This window comes from Nerophis ophidion, linkage group LG08, assembly GCF_033978795.1.
Source record: "Nerophis ophidion isolate RoL-2023_Sa linkage group LG08, RoL_Noph_v1.0, whole genome shotgun sequence".
NCBI classification, from domain to species: Eukaryota; Metazoa; Chordata; class Actinopteri; order Syngnathiformes; family Syngnathidae; genus Nerophis; species Nerophis ophidion.
Genome location: NC_084618.1, coordinates 34,237,834 through 34,260,031, shown reverse-complemented (window position 1 = coordinate 34,260,031; position 22,198 = coordinate 34,237,834). Strand labels below are relative to the sequence as shown.

General features: G+C 39.6%; 1 protein-coding gene across 2 annotated transcripts in view; it reads left to right on the top strand.

The window, feature by feature from the left end:
- smad10a (SMAD family member 10a) overlaps nt 1–22,198 on the top strand; it is an 88,108-nt gene that overhangs the window by 37,330 nt on the left and 28,580 nt on the right. For both annotated transcript variants that reach the window (XM_061908356.1, XM_061908357.1), the window contains exons 3-9: nt 94–337; nt 5,705–5,879; nt 5,973–5,996; nt 9,642–9,854; nt 12,837–13,088; nt 15,085–15,186; nt 15,491–15,544. In XM_061908356.1, coding sequence (XP_061764340.1) covers nt 94–337; nt 5,705–5,879; nt 5,973–5,996; nt 9,642–9,854; nt 12,837–13,088; nt 15,085–15,186; nt 15,491–15,544 — 1,064 coding nt within the window. The remainder of the gene's footprint in view (nt 1–93; nt 338–5,704; nt 5,880–5,972; nt 5,997–9,641; nt 9,855–12,836; nt 13,089–15,084; nt 15,187–15,490; nt 15,545–22,198) is intronic.

Here is a 22,198-nt window from a genome sequence, read left to right as displayed (position 1 = left end):
TGAATGCTCTTAATGATTGTATGCAATGTCTGACAACACTCATCAAGATGACTTACTCACTGTTGACTGTTTGACTTTTGTGACCCATTGCAGCAGCATCATGTCTGTGAACCCTCCCAGCAGTAATGACGCTTGCCTCAGCATCGTCCATAGCCTCATGTGCCATCGACAGGGTGGCGAGAACGAGGGCTTCGCTAAGCGGGCGATTGAGAGCCTCGTCAAGAAACTGAAGGAAAAGAAGGACGAGTTGGACTCGCTCATCACTGCCATCACTACCAACGGCGTCCACCCCAGCAAGTGTGTCACCATCCAAAGAACGCTGGATGGACGTTTGCAGGTCAGTGTTTCAAGGCAGCTGCCTTGCTTGTTTTGCGTGTAGGCTGTCCTGTAGGACTTGTCAGCTTCCTTGTGAACTAGCTTCTCTGTTGATTTTTGAAAAATATTGTTAATTACGATGACAAATAATTTTCATATTAGTTATCGTCAACAACCTATTTTCCCCTGACGAAAATAAGATAACTATTCAAAACAAATGCACGTTGACTGAAATGGTGACAAAATTAACTGCCATTTTACTTAACCAATAAAATTGAGAAGAAAATGTTGACAAATTCGTAATCCAGTCATATTTGATTTTGTCTTGCAAATAGGTCTGACAAATTTGGAATATACCCAATCAAAGTTCTTTAACAGCGTACTTATGAAAGAGGGGCAGGGAGTTAGTAACAAAGGAGATCCAATCAGTGATATAAGAAATTTGATATTTCTCGCCATGAAAACAAAAATGTAGGGATTCAACATAATCCACTCCGTAATGTGTACAGCTGGGAAAAATTGAAGTGAACACATATTTTTGACGCTTGCTGCCATCAGCAGGCGAGTCATTGTGACATCTACACAACTGTAAGTAAAAGCTAATTCTACCGTATTACCATATTTTTCAGACTATAAGACACACTGAAAATCCATTAATTTTCTCAGAAATAGACAGTACGCCTTACATATGTATCATATATGTGGTGTAATGATAAGTGTGACCACTACATAGCAGTCACACATAAGATATACATGTGGACTGCATGTTGATGTCTGTTCCATAAAAGATGTTAGCAAAACCAACACTTTGATGTTTCCTTGAGAATACAGAACATTACACACTGTCAATTGTTTTAGTAGGAATTTAGTAAGCTACAAAGATGCACCGCTGGATGAATTGCTGGAGCATTACGGTGACCCTAATCAGACGTACTGTGCTTCTACATTCGGGTATTATTATGGTGTGTTTGTATAAGGAGCCTAAAATGCCATCTATTCGGAGACATGTTATCTATTTGATTCACTCTATTATGCAGATCCAACTTTTCTTATTGGTACCTGCTGTTGTATATTTGGGATCTGTAGAAGTCACGAAAATGTTCATTGGAGTCCGCGCCGTAGTCAACAAGCTCCTTTTTTTTCTATCCTCTTTTTGTGGGGCATTCAACTTCCGCTGTTGTCATTTCTTCAATTTTTTATTTTTTTAATTTAAATGTTTTGTCCTGTCCAGCTTCTCAGGCAAATTGTATTGTTGATGTAAATGTCGTTGCCCATCCTAATACAAAGTTGTGTGCAGTTTTAACTTATAACTGTCAGCAGACTCGCTATGGAAGCGCTACAAAATACAACAAAAAATGACAGGGAAGAGACGGTGTCAAAGTGGAGCCATGTAAATTAGATCACCCACAATACGGCGCATCCTGAAGAGACGGTCAAAAGCAGCTTGACGTTGGTCTGTAAAACATAATATCTGCAACATTGTGGCCAAAGAACCACGATTACATGTTATGTAGCCTGCAAAGAAGTGTTTTCAATGTATAAAAAAAAGATTACAAAATGACCCCTTGAATGCATCTTATTAGAATAGAATAGAAAGTACTTTATTGATCCCTGTGGGTTTTTTACCAAGGCGGTATACCGGTATTATAATTAATTTGAGCGAAGATGAAAGATTTGTGGATGAGGAAAGTTAGAGTGAAGCACTAGAAAAAAAAGGCGAGGGCAGTGAGAGCGATTCAGATGTTATAAGACACATTGACTAGGATAATTCTGGAAAATCCCTTTTCTGATTATTGTGTTACTAGTGTTTTAGTGAGATTATAAAGTCATACCTGAAAGTCAGAGGAGTGTGTTGACCGCCAGTGTCTCTGATGGGAGCCATGGAGGAGCCAAGAAAGTCGCAGCTGCCTTTTTGACAGCTGCTGCAGGAGGACGCAAGCTCCGCTTATCTCTCCGGCAAGAGCCGACTTATTACCACAATTTTCTCACCGAAACCTGCTGGTTGACATGTGGTTGGGAAACATGTCCGCTTGACCGCTCTGTTCCATATTAAAGCTTCACAACAAACAAAGAAACACCGTCTGTGTTTTGGTTGCTAAAGGAAGCTGCAATCCACCGCTTTCCACCAACAGCATTCTTCTTTATAGTCTCCATTATTAGTTGAACAAATTGCAAAATATTCAGCAACACAGGTGTCCAAAATACTGTGTAATTATGCGATGAAAAGAGACGACTTTTAGCTGTGAGTGGTGCTGGGCTAAAATGTCCGCTCAACCAATAACGTCACAAGCACGCGTCAACATAAGCGTCATCATATATTTGAGATAATACCGCAATACCTGTATATTTTGATGTGTTTTTGTTACGGCCGTTTGCTCTTCTCTGCGCTTGACAGTTTAAGCACAGGGCATTCTTTTTGGCTCAACCCCGCTCCTTGCATGTTTACGTACGCTTCTCTGACTCAACACAACAAACTTTTCAAAAGAATATAGCGGCTCGCCGGCTCTGGTGCCGACTTCTCGACTCCTGAGTGACGCAATTCTTTGGTCACCGACTGTATTTGGCTATTGGAGAATGACGACAGTTTTATTTACTCATACACCAATTTGCTTGAGAATCTATATTTCTTGTTGTAGCAACTTTTTCACTAAACTCATCCGTTCATGTTGTTCACTTCAGTTAGCGGTTTGGCACAGAAGCTAGCGATGGCTCTTTTATGCTGCTAGGTGAGTCAAATGTTTAGCTACTCCTCGGGTTGAAAGGGCCTCTCCCAGTAGCCCGTGCGGACCAACCTAGTGCAGCAATGGGGGGTGAAGAGTAGTTTCAAACTGAACTGTTAGCGGCCTTCATCGCAATGAGCGAGTAGAAGCTCCATTTATCCCACAAGCGTAAAGCAATAAGCCGAACATAAATTAACAAAATGAACGAAAACTGCTTTGAAATAGTAACAGCCTTTAAAAGGATAAACAACTGTAAGTACGTAAGTTACTACTTAAAACAAACATAATCTGAGTGCTCTCAACACTGATTATCTAGCTGTAAAAAACACTTAGGCAACCTTAAGCACTTTGCACGTTTTGTTTAAGATATGTGCCGCATGTCGCCATTTGGCCTAAAAATACAAGGATATCAGATATCGCCCCGCCTTCACGCCTTAAAACCCGGTGCGCCTAACAGTAAAAAAATATGGTACTTTTTTACTCCCCAAAAATATCAACTAATTTTTTCTGCCTCAAGAAATCGTTTATTTGATGGTAAACCCAGAGCATAACAACTTTTAATATGGTCAAAGTGCTTATGTCAAACGTGCAGCAAAGAGAAGAAGTTAAAGCAGTGTTAGAAGTTGGGTTGAAGAAGTTGCTCCGAGTAAGCGCAAGGAGGATTCCTGCTTCACAAACCACAAATTCCTTCACAAAATGATGGATTTTCAGTAAAACTACTTTTAATGGCAGCTCTGTGATTACTATTTGTGGCAAAGGAGGAGACATTGAGATGATAAGTAATAATAGTAGGTTAGAAATCTATGAATAATACATTAGCAATGTTAGCTCAAATTGTTGTGTAACCCGCTTAGCCTTTCAATGTAAGACAATAGCGTCACGTCCTCTGGCAAAATAATGACTGATTTTCCAAAAAACTACTTTTAATTGGACGATTGCCTACCGTGTTTGGCAATGGACATCTTGAGTAGTATAAGCCATTATTACATTTGCGATGCAGCTCGTACAGTAAACTAACTGTATAGCCTATTGCTTACCAGGTTTAGAAGCAAGCGTGTGGTATAAGTATTAATATGATTTAAAATACAAAAGTAATTTATTGTTAATGCGTCCAGGATTAAGTATTGGAGAGATAAAGACTTGGTAGAAGTTTAACTTAGCCAGTATATAATACAAGATTCACAGCCGGGCTTTCTCTCCCTTGCGTCGTATCTACCTTGAGCTGACAACAAACCACAGTGAGCCGCTGGTCTCGCTATATTATCTTGGATGTTGTGTCGTGGTGCAAGTCAAGTAAAAATTAGATGGCTAGTGGCGATCACCAGGTTCCATCTCTGCCTCTCGAAAGGAACTGTTTTTAAAAGCAGCCAAAATGTGGCTTGAAGATATGTCATTAAAGAAAATCTATATAAAAATCAGACCAAAGAACCATGTTATAGAAACCAAAGTGAAGTGTTTTGAAAATAGAAAAAAAAATCACAATGTCACTATTTTTGGAAGAACACATGTATTTTTAAGAATTATAAATTGTAAATAAACAATGGAGCCAATGGGAGACATGACGTCATTGTGTCTATTATGACCGTAAAACCCCAAAAATACCCATCCAAAAAGTGCCAACAATACTTCATTTACATTTCCTGACCTAAATATTAACCAATTATTAGCGATATTGTTATTGCAGTATAAGCTCTAATGTTAAGGACCTATATTCAATGGTGCATTGATCAGAGAGAGGCAACTTTCTTATGCTGGTTGTACTGGCATTTTCAGCTGCTGAGTTGCTTACTTGCCTCTGAGCTTGTGAGAAATCCATCCATCCATTTCCTACCGCTTATTCCCTTCGGGGTCGCGGGGGGCGCTGGTACTTATCTCAGCTACAATCTGGCGGCAGGCAGGTTACACCCTGGACAAGTTGCCACCTCATCGCAAGCTTGTGAGAAATAATTATAGATAAAAAAAAATGATATGGACATAAATTAAAAAGTTGGTAAACTTAGACCCATAGCTTGAAAAAAAGACACACCAAAGACACTGGTTTTCAACCACCTTTTTTAACCCTTTGCAAGGATTTTGAGTAATTCTTTATTCATCCAAATGGGAATGTATGATAATCTTTGCATACGGCATCCCAGTGACAGCAGACATAATACAGTAAGTGATAGTTTATTTTGTTTGTTGGCTCTGATGAAGTCTCTAAATAATGCTTTTTTTTAATGAATATGTCTGTTGCGACAATACATACGACATATACTGTACTTACCTATGTGTTTAGAGGTTTTTAAGCTTGCTTTATACTCGGAATAGAGCAACACGCATAGACTCCAAAAGCAGAATTTTGCTCTCATTTAATTTACTAGTTGAAATGCATAAAAAAAGAAAAACACGTATTCTCGTCTTACATAACAATTGGGAATGATAGACAGCATCTTTCAAAAGTGCAGTTCCCCTCCTATGCCCCGACTAAATGTATTGTAATTTTAGCTGACTAAAAAATGTTGAGTAATTTAGTTGACTAAAACGAAACAAAACTAAAACAAATTGACTAAAACTAAAATAATTTTTTGGCAAAAGACTATGACATAAACTAAATTAAAAACTGCTGTCAAAATAACACTGTTGGAGAAGATTATTTAATGGGATGCATATAATTCTATGTCACTTGTCAGGTGGCAGGGAGGAAAGGTTTTCCCCATGTGATTTATGCACGACTGTGGCGCTGGCCTGACCTTCACAAAAATGAACTGAAGCACGTCAAGTTCTGCCAGTACGCCTTCGACCTCAAGTATGACAACGTGTGTGTAAACCCCTACCATTATGAGAGGGTGGTGTCTCCAGGCATTGGTAGGTTCAAAACATATCACTGGAAATCAAAGCTATGTGTTGCTCTTGGTAAATTATTATTATTATTTACATTTTTTCTCTCCTTTTTGACAGTTGGTCTTAGTCTTCACAACACAGGTGAGTTTATTTGGCATTTTTATAAAAAAAATAGAATAACATGATATGTACTCTGAAATATATTTTGGCACTGTTCATGCATGGAGAGTCAGATCCTCAAAAGGGGCAAACATTTGGTCAAGTTATAACTCAATAACTTCTGTTTTAAATATTTAGTGTATAAATACTTTGTACCAAGCTTGTGCAAATATCTCAATTGTTTTGAAAATGCCTTCCTTCTAAATAGGTTTGTTAACATTGTTACAGCACTCAAGACATGAATATATCACCCCTATAGACTTTTTGGATCAAACTTGATTGATCCACAATGAAAATTGTTTGACACACAATTGCTTAATTGTAAAACGATGAAAATCTCAGGAGCCTATTAGGAATATAAATATAATATTGGGCATGTAAGACTCCTTCATGGATAGACAAACAACACCATAAAACTACATCTTAACACCCATATACACCGTGGTGGCTTTCGCGATGCTCCACACCATGTTCCGCTGGGTGGCCAGAGACAGGAAGAGACCCAACAAAGTGACTAAGAGAGGCTACGATGTTCTAGACGGCACACCAGCCCCAAGCCAACGTTTGGTCAGCGCAAATGAGAGAGAATCTGTCTAATGAGACCAGCCACGACCCCAGAAAGCTTGTCTGTCTTGCCGGAGAGAGAGTGAACCTCCCCTATGCCAACCTCAAGCATACACGGCCAAGCGCTCAACGCTAGCTCCGCAGTTCCGTCCCCTCTGGTACCTCTGGTCTCTCCATGCAGACTCTGGTGAGGAGAGTGGTCTCCGGTACAAACATCTGAGCCATGACCAAAAGGCTTCCCTGTAGCAGATCCAAGCGTCTTTTTTACACTCGTTTTACCCAATATTGTAAACAAAACACAAAATATGACTTGGGGCCTGATCTACTAAGATCTATATGCGCTAAACAGTGTGTGTAAACTATAAAATTGTGTGTAATTATTAGTAGGCGTATTGTGTGTGATCTACAAATATTGTGTGTATAATTGATTACAAGTGTGAAAGTGGCACAGACCACCTTGTTTAAGTGAGGTTTTTGCATGTACTTTTGCGACTTTTGCCATGTTAAGTTAAGTTAAAGTACCAATAATGTCACACACTAGGTGTGGTGAAATTTCCATGTTGTTCCATGATGATAATGATCTGCTGTAAAACCCCCCTTTTATTTGCGAGAATTGTGAGTCATTCTTCATTTAAAGTAGAATATATGCACTCTGCATCCTAATGACAGCAGACATTGTACAGTAAATGATGTTTTATTATGTTTGTTGGTTCTGAGGAAGTCTGCAGTGAGTAAGAATCGGTGATGTTGAAAAAAAGTGAACGTTGTGATGCGTTTTGGAAATCAATGTGCAGCGTATGCTTAAAATACGTAAATATTGAATGGTATTATAAATGTGCCTGTTACTACATTCCATATATACTTACATAATTCATGTAAAACCTTAATGGAGGTGTTTCGATGTTTTTAAGGGCTTTATAGCCAGAATAGAGCGTCTCCCATAGGCTCCATTGTAAGCAGATTTTAATTAATATTTACAATGCAATTTAAAAAAAATACATCAGTTGTAATGTTTTTCATAATGATTGTGAACAATAGGGGCTTCATGGTGGCAGAGGAGTTAGTGCGACTGCCTCACAATACAAAGGTCCTGAGTAGTCAGGACCTTGGCTATTGGTGAATGTGTGGGTTCCCTACGGGTACTCCGGCTTCCTCCCACCTCCAAAGACATGCACCTGGGGATAGGTTGATTGGCAACACTAAATTGGCCCTAGTGTGTGAATGTGAGTGTGAATGTTGTCTGTCTATCTGTGTTGGCCCTGCGATGAGATGTACCCCGCCTTCCGCCCGATTGTAGCTGAGATAGGCACCAGCGCCCCCCGCAACCCCAAAAGGGAATAAGCGTTAGAAAATGGATGGATGGATGTGAACAATAGGCAAAAATGTGAAAAAAGTCCAGTTCCTCTTTAAAGTCTTTATAATCTCTCCACACAACTTTTACACATGTATAAACACGTTCTATGATGCTTTTAAAACACTTAACACTGCCAAGTTTCACAAAATTACAAAAGTGAGACTTTTGTGACATGAAACATTAAAAAGCCCTTTTCTAAACACCAATTTAGCCTGTTTTAGCGTTGATTTAAACCTTAATATTGATGTCCTCACCTCCAGCAGCTCTCCCTGCACTGTAGCCTCCCACTGCTAGTCTTAGTTAAGTATAAATTAGAAATTAAAAATGAAAACCATCTGCACTGTTTTCTCTTCTGGTTCTTCTGTCTCATCCTCTGCATCTGTGTTTTCAATTTGTATCTCTTCTACATTTCTGTCGTCACTGTCTTCAATCTCTTTTTATCTCTGTTGATCTTCCAGTGTTGCCAATTACTTAATAAGGAAAGTAGCTATTGATTGTCATTAAATGTGATTGAAGTTGATAGATGGCACCATTGCCTCATTTGCATAATTCATTGCAATGGACACTGTAGGAGAGCGGAATAACGCAGTGGGAGAAAGTAGGATAAAGAAATGCAAATTATGATTAAAACTGTAAATGAATTTTCTTCTGTTGATTGTTAGTTTAGTTGTATTTGTCTTTGCCGTACATTGTTAAATGTTAAAGTATTACATTTGATCAGAAGACTGAAGGGTTGTGATATTCTAAACGAACGAACCAAATTTTTCACTGGCCATAAAAGGAACGATAAGTTTTTTTTTTTATTAATTGTGGCAATGATGTAACATTTAGATTTACATTATATAAACCAAGGCAGAAACAGCGGCAGCTTTGCATTCAGTGGGTGTGCGTCTCCTCTCTACTCTGAGTGGAATTGAACTTTAACAAAATGTGTTTTCAGTACAAGCAGTCTAAGATCATACATTCAGTAGACATGGGGACCGACCGCCTACACGTTGAGGACATTAGAGTGTTGCGCGCTTTCTTGTCACCAAACATTCCAAAAAAAGTCACAAGATTTGTTGCTAGTCGCTTTTGAGAAAGAAAGTCACTAAGAGGAGTTGGAAAGATTCTACAATTAGCGACAAGGTCGCTAGGTCACAACACTGCGCTGAGGTGTGTTTGCAAGAGAGAGACGCCACCAACCTAACGTTACTTCTGAATGGATTATATTCTGTGGTGCCTTGCGGAGTGGGCTAGATTTAGGCACATTCATTTCTTGATTGGTCTGGGATGGGTTATTTCAGTCGGGCAATCAGAGTTACTTGAACTAAGCAAGTCAAGAGGAAAAAAGTTTGTAGTTATGAAAATAAAATACAGTAGCGAAAAGGGAAAATATAAGTTTGAGAACCTCCTATTTTTTCTACTGCCCGTTTTTCAAATCTAATATGATTTAACAGCTATTATACTAGTTACTATAGTAAATAAGTCTAGTTTCGCCTCACAAATAAACAAAGATTTCTTACTCTTAGTATTGTAGATGCATTGTCCTCTCTGTTGTTAAATAAATAAACAGTGCCACTATTTGGGGAAGTCTTGTATGTAAAATGTTAAATAGAATATCTTTCAAAAGAATTTGAAAGAACCAGATCAAAATGTCCCACTTGCATTAAGAGGAATAGGCATCTTGTCTTGGCATGTTGATTTATCTGTCCTGTTGCATTCCACAGTGCCACCAAGTGGGCTTATCAAAGAAGAATACATCCATGACTGTATTCAAATGGACCTCCCACCTGGCATGCCATTGTCTGACCACCAAGCAACGCTGAAGATGCCTCCTCCAGACCCCTATGGCCAACCCTTGCCTCCCCCACATTTGTCCTCTGAGCCCCACGGACCCCCACCAGTCACCAGATACACACAGCTGCCTGTCTCACCCAAAGGTCAGACACCAATCTGCTCATGGCAATTTTATGAATTATTTTACTGATAATAACAGACAGACTATAGCCATGTCTTAGGAGGATGAATATAATGCTAACTTACAAGGATGTTCAATGATGAAATTATTTAAATAACCGTATTCAGAAGGGGGAAAAAGTGCTTTGTTGTTTGTTCCAGTGGAAAGCTTCATCTGAAACCTTCTGAAAATGTCATTCTCATGGTGATATAAGAGTTTAATTACTCAAGTTTTTCCTTTCTTACATCATCTACTGGGTATTTTGTTCAGTGTTTCCACTTAACAGCCCCCCACTCTCCATGGTTGAATTAACTTCATTTTATTTTCTACCTACAACAGAAGTAATTTAAATAATCCTTTAATAGAAAACAGGTCTTTTATTCAACAAACTGGGGATGCTCAATATATTTTTTTGAAGCTGATACAAATAACTTTATGTTTTTTAAGGCTGATAACCAATTAATTATTTATATCTATTATTGTTTAAATACATTAAAGTGTAGAATGTGCACATTTGGGGTGCAGCAAATTTTTGACCTTCAAAATATGTGGCCGAAACAACACTACTGAAACTGGATGTTTTAACGATGTAAGCATGTAAATGGTATTGTAGATCAATCAATCAATCAATGTTTACTTATATAGCCCTAAATAACTAGTGTCTCAAAGGGCTGCACAAACCACTACGACATCCTCGGTAGGCCCACATAAGGGCAAGGAAAACTCACACCCAGTGGGACGTCGGTGACAATGATGACTATGAGAACCTTGGAGAGGACCACATATGCCCCTTGGGGCAGCTTCTTTAGCAGCCTTTGTGGGCTTTCAAAATACTGTTGCTGGTGTTTCAGGCGGCTGATAAGGTTTGATGTGTCAAAGCTGGATGTTTTTTTGTTCTCACAGAATGTTTGCAGAAAATGTGGTGTAAATACCACACAAACGTCTTCCTCTAAAACAGTGAAGAAATCTCAACAAATCTTTGGCATGTTTGTTTACACTGAGCTGAGGGGAAGTTTATGACCGTCATGAAGTCCGTTTAAAGAACAGCAAGAAAAGGTGCGCTTGATTTTTTACCCTAACCCTCTATCAGCACAGTATAAGTAAGCTAGCCTCATTGTACTGTTTTTTTTTTAATTCTACTCGAGCTACTTTTTAAATGTTATCAGAATTATCGGTGTAATGTTGTAATCAGTCCGATATTTATCATGCACCCCTAAAACAATCAAATGCTATCTTATTTACATTACAACAATATTACTTATGTCTCTATGTGGTCATGTTTGCAATTCATATATTGTCATAGGAGGGAAGTAAATTTTCAGTGCATCATTATTCAATAGTGCACAAATAATAGGCTATATATCCATCCATCCATCCATCTTCTTCCGCTTATCCGAGGTCGGGTCGCGGGGGCAGCAGCTTAAGCAGGGAAGCCCAGACTTCCCTCTCCCCAGCCACATCGTCTAGCTCTTCCCGGGGGATCCCCAGGCGTTCCCAGGCCAGCCGGGAGACATAGGCCATATACAATCTATTCATATTGTAACGACATGCTGGTGTTAATATTTATGTTCATGTGCGATTGATGTTCAGAGTTCCCTGTGATCGTGAACATACCGTGCCTGAAAGGGGATTGGTGGAGAATGAGGAAGTGTTGTTTTGTGTATAGTGTTGAAGCAATGAGACGGACATGTGTGCAAAGGAGGAAATACATGTTGGAATTTGGCCGGATGTTGATATAAGCTTGGCAATAAAAGCTAAAAAGAGCGTCAGACTTTTTGTGACTTCTTCTGGAGGCTACAATACATTATATCACTTTAATTTGTTTAAAGGTAAAAGAAACCCCTCATTTTTAAGGTGTGGCGGATTTTATTTTGCCGTGGTGGGTTGCCAAAATTAAGTAGATGTACGGGAAACCCTAACATTGATACAGTATACAGTTTGCACTCGATTATCAGATAAGTTTTGTTTTAGGACACTTTAAACACTTTCTACACTCCTAGCGAGTAGATTCATTTATCTTGTAATGACATCCAGTAAATAGCAGCTTGTAGCTAAGCTTCCACTACAACTACAATAGTAAGCAGCTTATTGTAGGTCTGGGGTTCTGTGCCTTAAAAGGCGCAGAACGTTTTGACAACATTTTTTGAAATGTATAAAAAATTATTCTCAAAAACATCACAGCTGGCAGGAGGCTTAATATGGCTGAGCCAATAAGCCGTGATTGGTCCACTATCAGCCAATAGTGGGCCGTGTACGATGTCTTGGTCCGCCATCGGCTAATGATGGGCTGTGTACAATGTCATGTGGGCGAAGGCTTCATTCCTGCTGCCATAGACGGCTGGTAATATCAAATCAATGTTATAAAAATTGTTGTGTATAAAAATACTGCAGGTGTAGGTCTTAAAAGTTTCTGTGGCAAACAGCCACAAATAAATAAATGTATGGGAAACAATACACAGAACTGTGGAGGAGCAATTGCAATACGATCGGCTATACGGTGTGTGCGTGCAAGCATTTGTTCAAGTGTTTTATCAGTGTATTGATGCTGAACCCAGTCCCCCCAACTCACTCAGACACACTGTGCACATGTGTGCATCTTATATGTGCCTGTAGAGGAGCAATTGTAATACAGTTGGCAATGCTGTGCGTGCGCATCTGTGTGCATGCATCTACCAACTCAAAAAGCTATAGACCTAGGGGAAACACTGTTGTTTAGCTATCGTTCCATTGACTTTAATAATTTGTCTGAGAAAAAAATTAAGTCAACTTAATGCCACTGTAGACAAATAAGAAACCATAAAAAAAATATCCTCACAATACCAAACACAAGAGCTTAAAAGCAATTAGCTGGCTCTTGATGTTTATGGCATTGGACAGGCAACATAATACCTGAGACTAACAGACAATTTAAAGGTATTTGAAGACCAGGTGGTTGAGTGACTTGCTTGTCTGTTCTCCTCGTCAGTGTCAAGTTCTGGCTCAATGCTGCCTCTACAGGGCAGTCATGTTGATGGCCGCCCTCAGACAGCATCGCCACAGATTCCAGTCATGTCTCAAGCACCGCCTCGTTCCCCGACTCCCAACCAACCTCTTCCTCAGCAACAAGGTCCTCAAGCCCAGCAGAGTCCACACCCACAGCAATCTTCTCTACCTCCTCCTCATGGACAGAATGGATACAGCAACAATAAACACTCACAGAGCCCGGCTGCCTTCCACAGTAAGTTGGTGTTGCTGAAAGAGATATACTTCAAGTACTGAATTAGATTTTTTTAAACCATGCCTTTATAGAAGAGAAAGCTGGAGGACAGCATGCACATCTCTGCCAAATTTGAATATCTTCACTTTAATCCACATATTCATCAGAATTCAGTGTGCCCTACCTCAGTGCACAGTGGGCTCGTGTTTAGCACGGACAAAAAAAATGAACTCACCTTAACACAGAATCAGTGGGCCCCTTTTCCTTGTTTTCCTTCAACTCATTTTGTTAGCTTACCAATGATATAGAGGAGCCTCAATTTTCTCCTCGTGCAATTGTGTGATGCACAAGCAGAAGTGGGGATTCTTTCCAAATAAAGTTAAATGTCAATTCTTGTCTGAGCCCTTCGCCTACGGCTTTGCACATTCATGTCGAGCATTCTCCTTTAAGGTTTAGGTAAGGGGTGTATAGCTTTCGAAAGGAGTGTGGTCCCGACCACACTTGAAAACAAGTGTTATGAGAGCAAGGCTGAGCAGAGAGCATACAAATATAAGTATTTATAACAGAGTATTTGCGGGGTATTAAAAAGTCTTAAAATGTCTAAAATCCAATAATTGGAGATTAAGGCCTTAAAATGTCTTAAATTCTATCAAAATCTCATAAAAAGGTTGTAAAAGGGTTATATTATGATTTTTCTGACCGGCTTTTCAAAATGCAGTCTTATTTACCGAGCTTTCTTCGACTGCGTCTCAACCCCGTCAGCCATGTTTTAGTTTTTAGCGCTTCCATTGTAAGTCTACTGACAATACCTTGTAAAAGAAACTAGTATGTGATGTAATAAACTCATTACATGTTAATTTAAATATTTTAAGCTTTTATTTGTTATGATTTTATTTATCATGGCTTACAAATTTTTGAAATCTTTTAATTTTCTAAAATTGTCTTTTTTTTTCATAAGCTGTAAACCATAATCATCATGATTATATCAAAAGAAGTGTCGAAAAATGTTAAGTTCGACATTTGGAGCCTTTGTCATATATTAATTTCACCGTGTAATTATAATTGCTGCTATAAATGAACCTTTGCATGATATTCAAATTTTTCGAGATTCACCTGTAAATTTGAACTATACACTACTACTTTGAATTAAAAATGGCAACAACAGTCGATGCATGTGCATGTACGAGTCAGTCTGCCCCACAACAAGAGGATAGGAACCTATTAATTACAACGTGGGAGTACAAAGGCGGACTTGTGAAAAGTGGTTCGAGTAAACCTCCACCGTATATGGAGATATTCGCTGACGTCACCAATTGTAAACAATCACAAATTCCAAAAGGCTCGTTCGGAGGATGTAGGAAGGACGGAAAGATTGTTTTAATGCCTCCCATGGTTTGATTTCCAATTTTCAACACTTATACAGATTACAAATACACAAAAAAGGGAACCAATAAGTAAGAAAAAATGGTTTTGCATAAATAGGGCACCTTTAATATAAATAATATAAAGTTTTAAAAATATATTAACGCTATGTTTTTTTAAAACAAATGCATACATTTCAGCCTTCCTTTTAAATGTTTAGATTTTTGAGGCCACAATTCATAACTACAAAACAGAGCTAAAGTACCTCCGCAGTCAGTTCAGAATTTATCGGGCACAACCGTCAAGTGTGCATACGTGAGCCATGAAGGTGGCGTCAGGCACCGCACATTTCCACATTTAGTTCAGTCTTGATACAACTCAACGATGCCGTGAAAAAGGGCGTACACCAGATTTTTGCGCATACGCACGCTTGATACATGAGGCCCCAGGTGCATTTTAGCTGTGTCGAGTAGCGAAGTGATGATGCCAAAAATAGATTCGGCACTACTTGTTAGGTGACGGTACAAATTTGTCTGTGGCAATCCGTCAGAAATAAAGTAATCTTTGGGAAGTACTGGGTGTGGCATGTATGGCTTGGGGAATTACCGTAGGAACAAAACACTGAATATGTCACGTTCGCTTTTCTGCGATGCAGCAGTGTGGACTGGCAGCAGCACAGCCGCCTACACTCCAATTGGACCCCTGCAGAATGGTCGTGGTCATCAGCAAACTCCCCTTCACCACCCAAACCAACATTGTGAGTTGCGCCTGACAACCTTTACTTTGAAAACATCTCCATTCTTAAATGACTGTTGTCCTGACTTTGTATAATTGATCAAATAATAGTGTAGTACGTAGTGTAGCCTCCATTTTTTTATATAGGTATGTATATTGATACGGTCACTAATATCTGTCACTAATGTAATTTATCGACAATAGAATCTTACTCTTTGCATTGGTAATGTAACAGCATGCCTCTTTAACTATATGTCCACCACATCATAGTCAGCACTACTTTGCATATTTTTCTTACCCCGCTTCTAATATTTTCTCATTTGCAGGGTCTCAGCATCATGGCTCAACCTCTTTCCCCCCATCTGTATCCAATCATCCAGGTTAGAGACATCCACCGCCACTATTGTAAAGCGTAAAAGTTACACCTTCCTTCCTTGTAATTGATAACTGTATGTACAGTGTTCCATCGCGAGGGTCACGATACAAACCCCCTGTGAAAGTGAATTTCTGTGAAGTAGGTACACTATTCTTTTTAAAGATTCGAATATCATATGCATTATAAACCCACCAAACAGCTTTTACAAATCTTAAAGCACTTACAGGCTACACCTACACTAAAACTTAATTATTTAAACATTAAATGAAAAAACATTAAATGGGTACTCAAAGCTCTATTTACTCAATGGTGTAGTCAATGATACTCAATAGTACTTTGAGCGCCTCCCTAGGGAGGTGTTTCGGGCAAGTCCGACCGGTAGGAGGCTGCGGGAAGACCCAGGACATGTTGGGAAGGCTATGTCTCCCGGCTGGCCTGGGAACGCCTTGGGATCCCCTGGGAGGAGCTGGACAAAGTGGCTGAGGAGAGGGAAGTCTGGGCTTCTCTGCTTAGGCTGCTGCCCCCGCGACCCGACCTCGGATAAGTGGAAGAAGATGGATGAATGGATGGACATTAGAGCAGGCTGGATGGCGTGAGATGAGTATTAATGACATGGGACGCTGCATGCAGCAGTCTTAGCAGAGTTAGAATAAGGCTGGACGACCAGATGGCCACATAAGTACGTCCACCACACGTTGATGTAACACTTTACATAGCATAATACAAAACACAGCTGTTTGAGACATTCAAAACTGTGTGTAAGCTCACGCCAAAATGCATGAAAAAAGCCCTGCATTTACTATAAGCCGCAGATATATATGTTGTCAAATGATGTATTTATGGCTATAGTTTGAGTTTATTTCGAACATGCATACGATTACAACATCATACATCAAAATTTCCAGTTTTTCTTTTCAACATGTTGGAAAAGGAGTAGGAGTTTATTTTATCCTACCCCTTTTCCAGTACATAACAATTGCTAATACTTTTGTTCACTTCCTGTTCTCAATTTTCTCACAATATTTACACAGGAAGATTTTGTAAATGTATTTACTTACCTTAATTGTTTCCAAACAGTGTCTTTAACACAGCAGTAAAACGGCTAATTAAACAAAACAACATTTATCGTCATAGACCCACAAGCTTCAAAAGCTAGCTCTCCAATCAGCTAAACAGATCCAAAAACTCCACGGTGACGTCTTGGTGAATTTTGAGGAATTTGTGAATCTTGAACAATACAAATGTTGGGGTCTTGATCAAGGGGTTGACCCCAGGATGCAGAGACGTGAAGCAAGGTTGAATTACAAAAAGGAAAACATTTAATTAATCAAAAAAGGGATAACAAAATGCGATGGGGCAGAAGCGCACACTAGTGATGGGTTGATGAGGCGTCATGAAGCGTTTCGACACATTGCAAAACTGTATTGATACTATATCGATACTGGGTCACTAAATACCGACATCTGCTGGACATTACAAATCCCTACAGGCAACCTATGGGCCGACTCAACTGACACTGATTTTATGACCTAGTTAGTATATAAAATAGTTTAAACCAAGTCATTGTATTTAATTTAGGATTATTTCATATCTTCGTTTAACTAAAAATGTATTTTTATCTCTTTTAGATACAGTCAATAAAAAATGTGAACATGTATCATAACATGGAAAGCGAAGAGAACGTGTTGTGAATGAGGATGCTTGTGGACTGGGAATTTTTTTTATTATTTTTTTTACTTGCGCTCTGAATACGCACTGTTGATTGGCTGTTACCGCTTTTTAATGTAACCAATCAGATGGTTGTGTGGGTGGGACAATGCTGGGTGCTGAGACAGAGACAGAAGAAGCAAAGCAGCTTGTTAAGACTTTAGCTTCGGAACACCCCCGTACCGAACCGAAACCCCCTTACCAAAATGGTTCAATACAAATACACGTACCGTTACACCCCTACTAAAAGATCAAGCGGAAACTTTGAGAGAACAGGATGAAAAGACAAGAAAATGAACACAAATACCTTTTTTTCCGATATATGATGAAAATATTCCCACACGGCGGAAATTATCTCCGACGACGATAAATGACAAATGACCAACAACAGAAGTGTGGCGATTCTGTTGGCAGAAGTATCTCGTTGACAGATGCGCTTCCTTATATTTGCATAAGGAAGCGCATCAAAGAAACCCCGTTTCCATACGAGTTGGGAAATTGTGTTAGATATAAATAGAAACGGAATACAATGATTTGCAAATCCTTTTCAACCCATATTCAATTGAATGCACTACAAAAACAAGATATTTCATGTTCAGACTCATAAACTTTATTTTTTTTGCAAATAATAATTAACTTAAAATTTCATGGCTGCAACACGTGCCAAAGTAGTTGGGAAAGGGCATGTTCACCACTGTGTTACATCACCTTTTCTTTTAACAGCACTCAATAAACGTTTGGGAACTGAGGAAACTAATTGTTGAAACTTTGAAAGTGGAAGTCTTTCTCATTCTTGCTTTATGTAGAGCTTCAGTCGTTCAACAGTCCTGGGTTTCCGCTGTCGTATTTTACGCTTCGTAATGCGCTAGACATTTTCGATGGGAGACAGGCCTGGACTGCAGGCGGGCCCGGAAAGTACCCGCACTCTTTTTTTCTGAAGCCACGCTGTTGTAACACTTGTCTTGCTGAAATAAGCAGGGGCATCCATGATAACGTTGCTTGGATGACAACATATGTTGCTCCAAAACCTGTATGGACCTTTCAGCATCAATGGTGCCTTCTCAGATGTGTAAGTTACCCATGCCTTGGGCACTAATACACTCCCATACCATCACAGATGCTGGCTTTTGAACTTTGCCCCTATAACAATCCAAATGGTTATTTTCCTCTTTGTTCTGGAGGACACCACGTCCTCTGTTTCCAAATATAATTTAAATTGTGGACTCTTCAGACCACAGAACACCTTTCCGCTTTGCATCAGTCCATGTTAGGTGAGCTCGGGCCCAGCCAAGCCGGCGGTGTTTCAGGATATTGTTGATAAATGGGTTTGGCTTGCATAGTAGAGTTTTAACTTGCACTTACAGATGTAGCGACCAACTGTAGTTACTGGCAGTGGTTTTATGAAGTGTTCCTGACCCCATGTGGTGATATCCTTTACACACTGATGTCGGCTTTTGATGCAGTACCGCCTGAGGGATCAAAATTCCGTAATATCATCGCTTACGTGCAGTGATTTCTCCAGATTCTCTGAACTTTTTGATGATTTTACAGACCGTAGATCGTAAAATCCCTAAATTCCTTGCAATAGCTCGTTGAGAAATGTTGTTCTAAAACTTCAGGTAATACACCAACGTATATACTTGTTTTCATGAAAGAAAGGAATCTATATGTGTTGAACACCTTTAACATGTTATCAAAAAAGTGTCTGTTTTGTGTGTGTGCGTGTGCGTGCGAAGATGAAGTAAATCACCTCGACTTGGTCATTTGAAAAAAATTTGTGGGCACCCCTGCTGTACTTGCAGTGAGCAAACTCTTCCAAAAGATGGCGCCGTAGCACAAACAATAACACATAAGTTTAGTGTGTGCGTGTTTACGATGAAAACTAGTTGCATTATGGCTGTCTGCGAAACGTAATCAATAAATTAGCCGCACCGTTTTATAAGCTACAGGGTTCAAAGGATAAGAACAAAGTAACGGCTTATAGTCTGGAATTTCAAGTATACATCTATCCTTAAAAAAAAGTGAGATTTTTGAAAACGCCAGCCAGGGTAAAGCGTTTTAAAAATTCAGCCTTCTGCGTGTGTGGACCGTAAAACCATTTGGTCTGTGTCATAAAAAGTGTGCAACATTATTTCATGTTTTTAGACCTTATTTAACAACAGAACATGAAGTTATTGACTTACAAGTGTTATTTTATTTCTTGCAGCAGCAGACGTTTGTGTGTACATTTTATAATATCTGGTCTATTAAAAAATTTATAATATTTCTTGGGCTCCATGAAAGTGTGTGCTGACACTAACGGAGAGGCTTTATAAGCTTCCTAAGCTTCGTTTCGGGCAAAATGTGCAGGGCGGTGGGTGAATGTGTTAATGTGTTGACAGACTGTTTTGATCTGCATTTGTGGCTGTGGTTTGCTTTAACACTGCAAAGGCGAAAGTGGGAATCTGCCTTCATTCTTTTCCTACCACTTCAGCTTGTTTTGCATGCTGGGAATTTGCGTTGTTTGCAAATACTCACGGATCTCTTCGTTTGCAGTGCAATTATTTTTAGCTCTCCTTCCACTTCGTAAGTGTGGCTCAAAAGTTGTTTAAAATCCTGCCGGAGTCTGGCTTTCAAGCTATTACACCAGTTGCCACTGTGACGCTTTCATGGCGAGTGATTTGTGGAAGCTTGGTTTCATGATCCGATATATACCGCGTTGGAGCATGAGGACTGTGGAATTCCACCAGACTAGGTAGCTATTGTAGAGTTTGTTGGCTGGTAAGCCAAGCTGTACCTGCCATCTCTGCAGGGCGCAGGTGGCAAGTGTGATGTAGTCAAGTGGTCCCCAACCTCTGGTCCATGACGCGCATTTGCCGCACAAAAACATGAAGTAATTTATAAACTACCGCATTTTCTACAACTTAATTGTTGCCTGTCCTACTAAAAACCACAATAGCTTGTGTATGGATGTGTATTACAACTCCTGATAAGAAGTCACCATTTGTAATAGAACATAGGACAATGCACATTAATGAACATATAAAATGTTAATGTGCCAGAACATTTTTGACCTCGGTGCTAAACCTTTTAGCTATCCATCCATTTACTACCGCTTATTCCCTTTGGGGTCGCGGGGGACGCTAGTGCCTATCTCAGCTATCGGGTGGAAGGCGGCGTACACCCTGGACAAGTTGCCACTTCATCGCAGAGCCAACACAGATAGACAGACAACATTCACACTCACATTTACACACCAGGGCCAATTTAGTGTTGCCAATCAACCTATCCCCAGGTGCATGTCTTTGGAAGTGGGAGGAAGCCGCAGTACCCGTAGGGAACCCACGCAGTCACGGGGACAACAAGCAAACTCCACACAGAAAGATCCCGAGCCCGGGATAGAACCCAGGACTACTCAGGACCTTCGTATTGTGAGGCAGACGCACTAACTCCTCCTACACCGTGCTAGCTACCGCTCCAATAGTAACACTGAATGAGTAATCTTACTCTTGATTTTGGTCACATTAAAATATTATATGTAACCTACTTACAGTTTACCACCTTGTCAATTGAAATAAAAGCATGTGTCAATCACAAAGATTATTATTAATTTGATAAACAAACCTTAGGCTCAGGTCAGGCTGATTAGAAGAAGTACTTATCAAATAAACCATATACATACAAATACATATTATACACATGTACAATATGTATTATTATAATAATGGATTAGATTTATATAGCGCTAAAATAAATAAGCTAAAATAATAATAAATATGTTTCTTAACTAAATGTCAATAAAATTAAAGTGCAAATGAAAATACAGCTTCACCACTTTATTCAAAATGTTTGAACTTAAGAAATTTCTCTATGACATTAGCGCCAGACTTCTTCTGTTTGTTTTATATTGTAATTACAACTAAGTACCGCCGCGGCCTACCACAGCTAAAAAACAAATAGATTACATTCTAAGGGGCACTCGCAGCCGAACGGCATGGTTAAAAGCCTACTGAAATGCGATTTTCTTATTTAAACAGGGATAGCAGCTCCATTCTCTGTGTCATACTTGATCATTTCGCGATATTCCCATATTTTTGCTGAAAGGAATTAGTAGAGAACATCGACGATAAAGTTCGCAACTTTTGGTGCTGATAAAAAAGCCTTGCCTGTACCGAAAGTAGCAGACGTAATGCGCGTGACGTCACGGGTTGTGGAGCTCCTCACATCTGAACATTGTTTACAATCATGGCCACCAGCAACGAGAGCGATTCGGACTGAGAAAGCGACGATTTCCCCATTAATTTGAGCGAGGATGAAAGATTTGTTGATGAGGAAAGCGAGAGTGAAGGACTAGGAAAAAAAAAAAGAGGAAAAAAAAAAGACTAGAGGGTCAGTGGGAGCGATTCAGATAGGGAAGATGCTGTGAGAGGCGCCGTGGCAGCCGTGGGGGTGGCAGGACCACTCGGCCAGGCCCAACAGCAATAAGGGATAGAGCCATACCGCTTTGACGGTTACGGTCAGGAGGACGCTGCTGATATTGATGCTGGAGTAGCACACGACATAGATCGCCTTCAGAATACAGATTGGTAAAATGTTACTTATTTTTCGAAATGATCGCTGCATAATACATTGTACTTTGTGTGTTTGCTCCAATCCAACCGTGTTCGCTTGACATATCTGTTCCATAGTAAAGCTTGACTGTCATCTTTCGGGAATGTAAACAATGAAACACCGGCTGTGTTTGTGTTGATATACACCGCTTCCCACCTACAGCTTTCTTCTTTGATGTCCCCATTGTTCATTGAACAAATTGCAAAAGATTAACCAACACAAGTGTCCAGAATACTGTGGAATTTTGCGATGAAAACAAACGACATAATAGCTGGGCACGATGCTGACACAAAATGTCCTCTACAATCCGTGACATCACGCGCAGGCGTCATCATACCGAGACGTTTTCAGCAGGATTTTT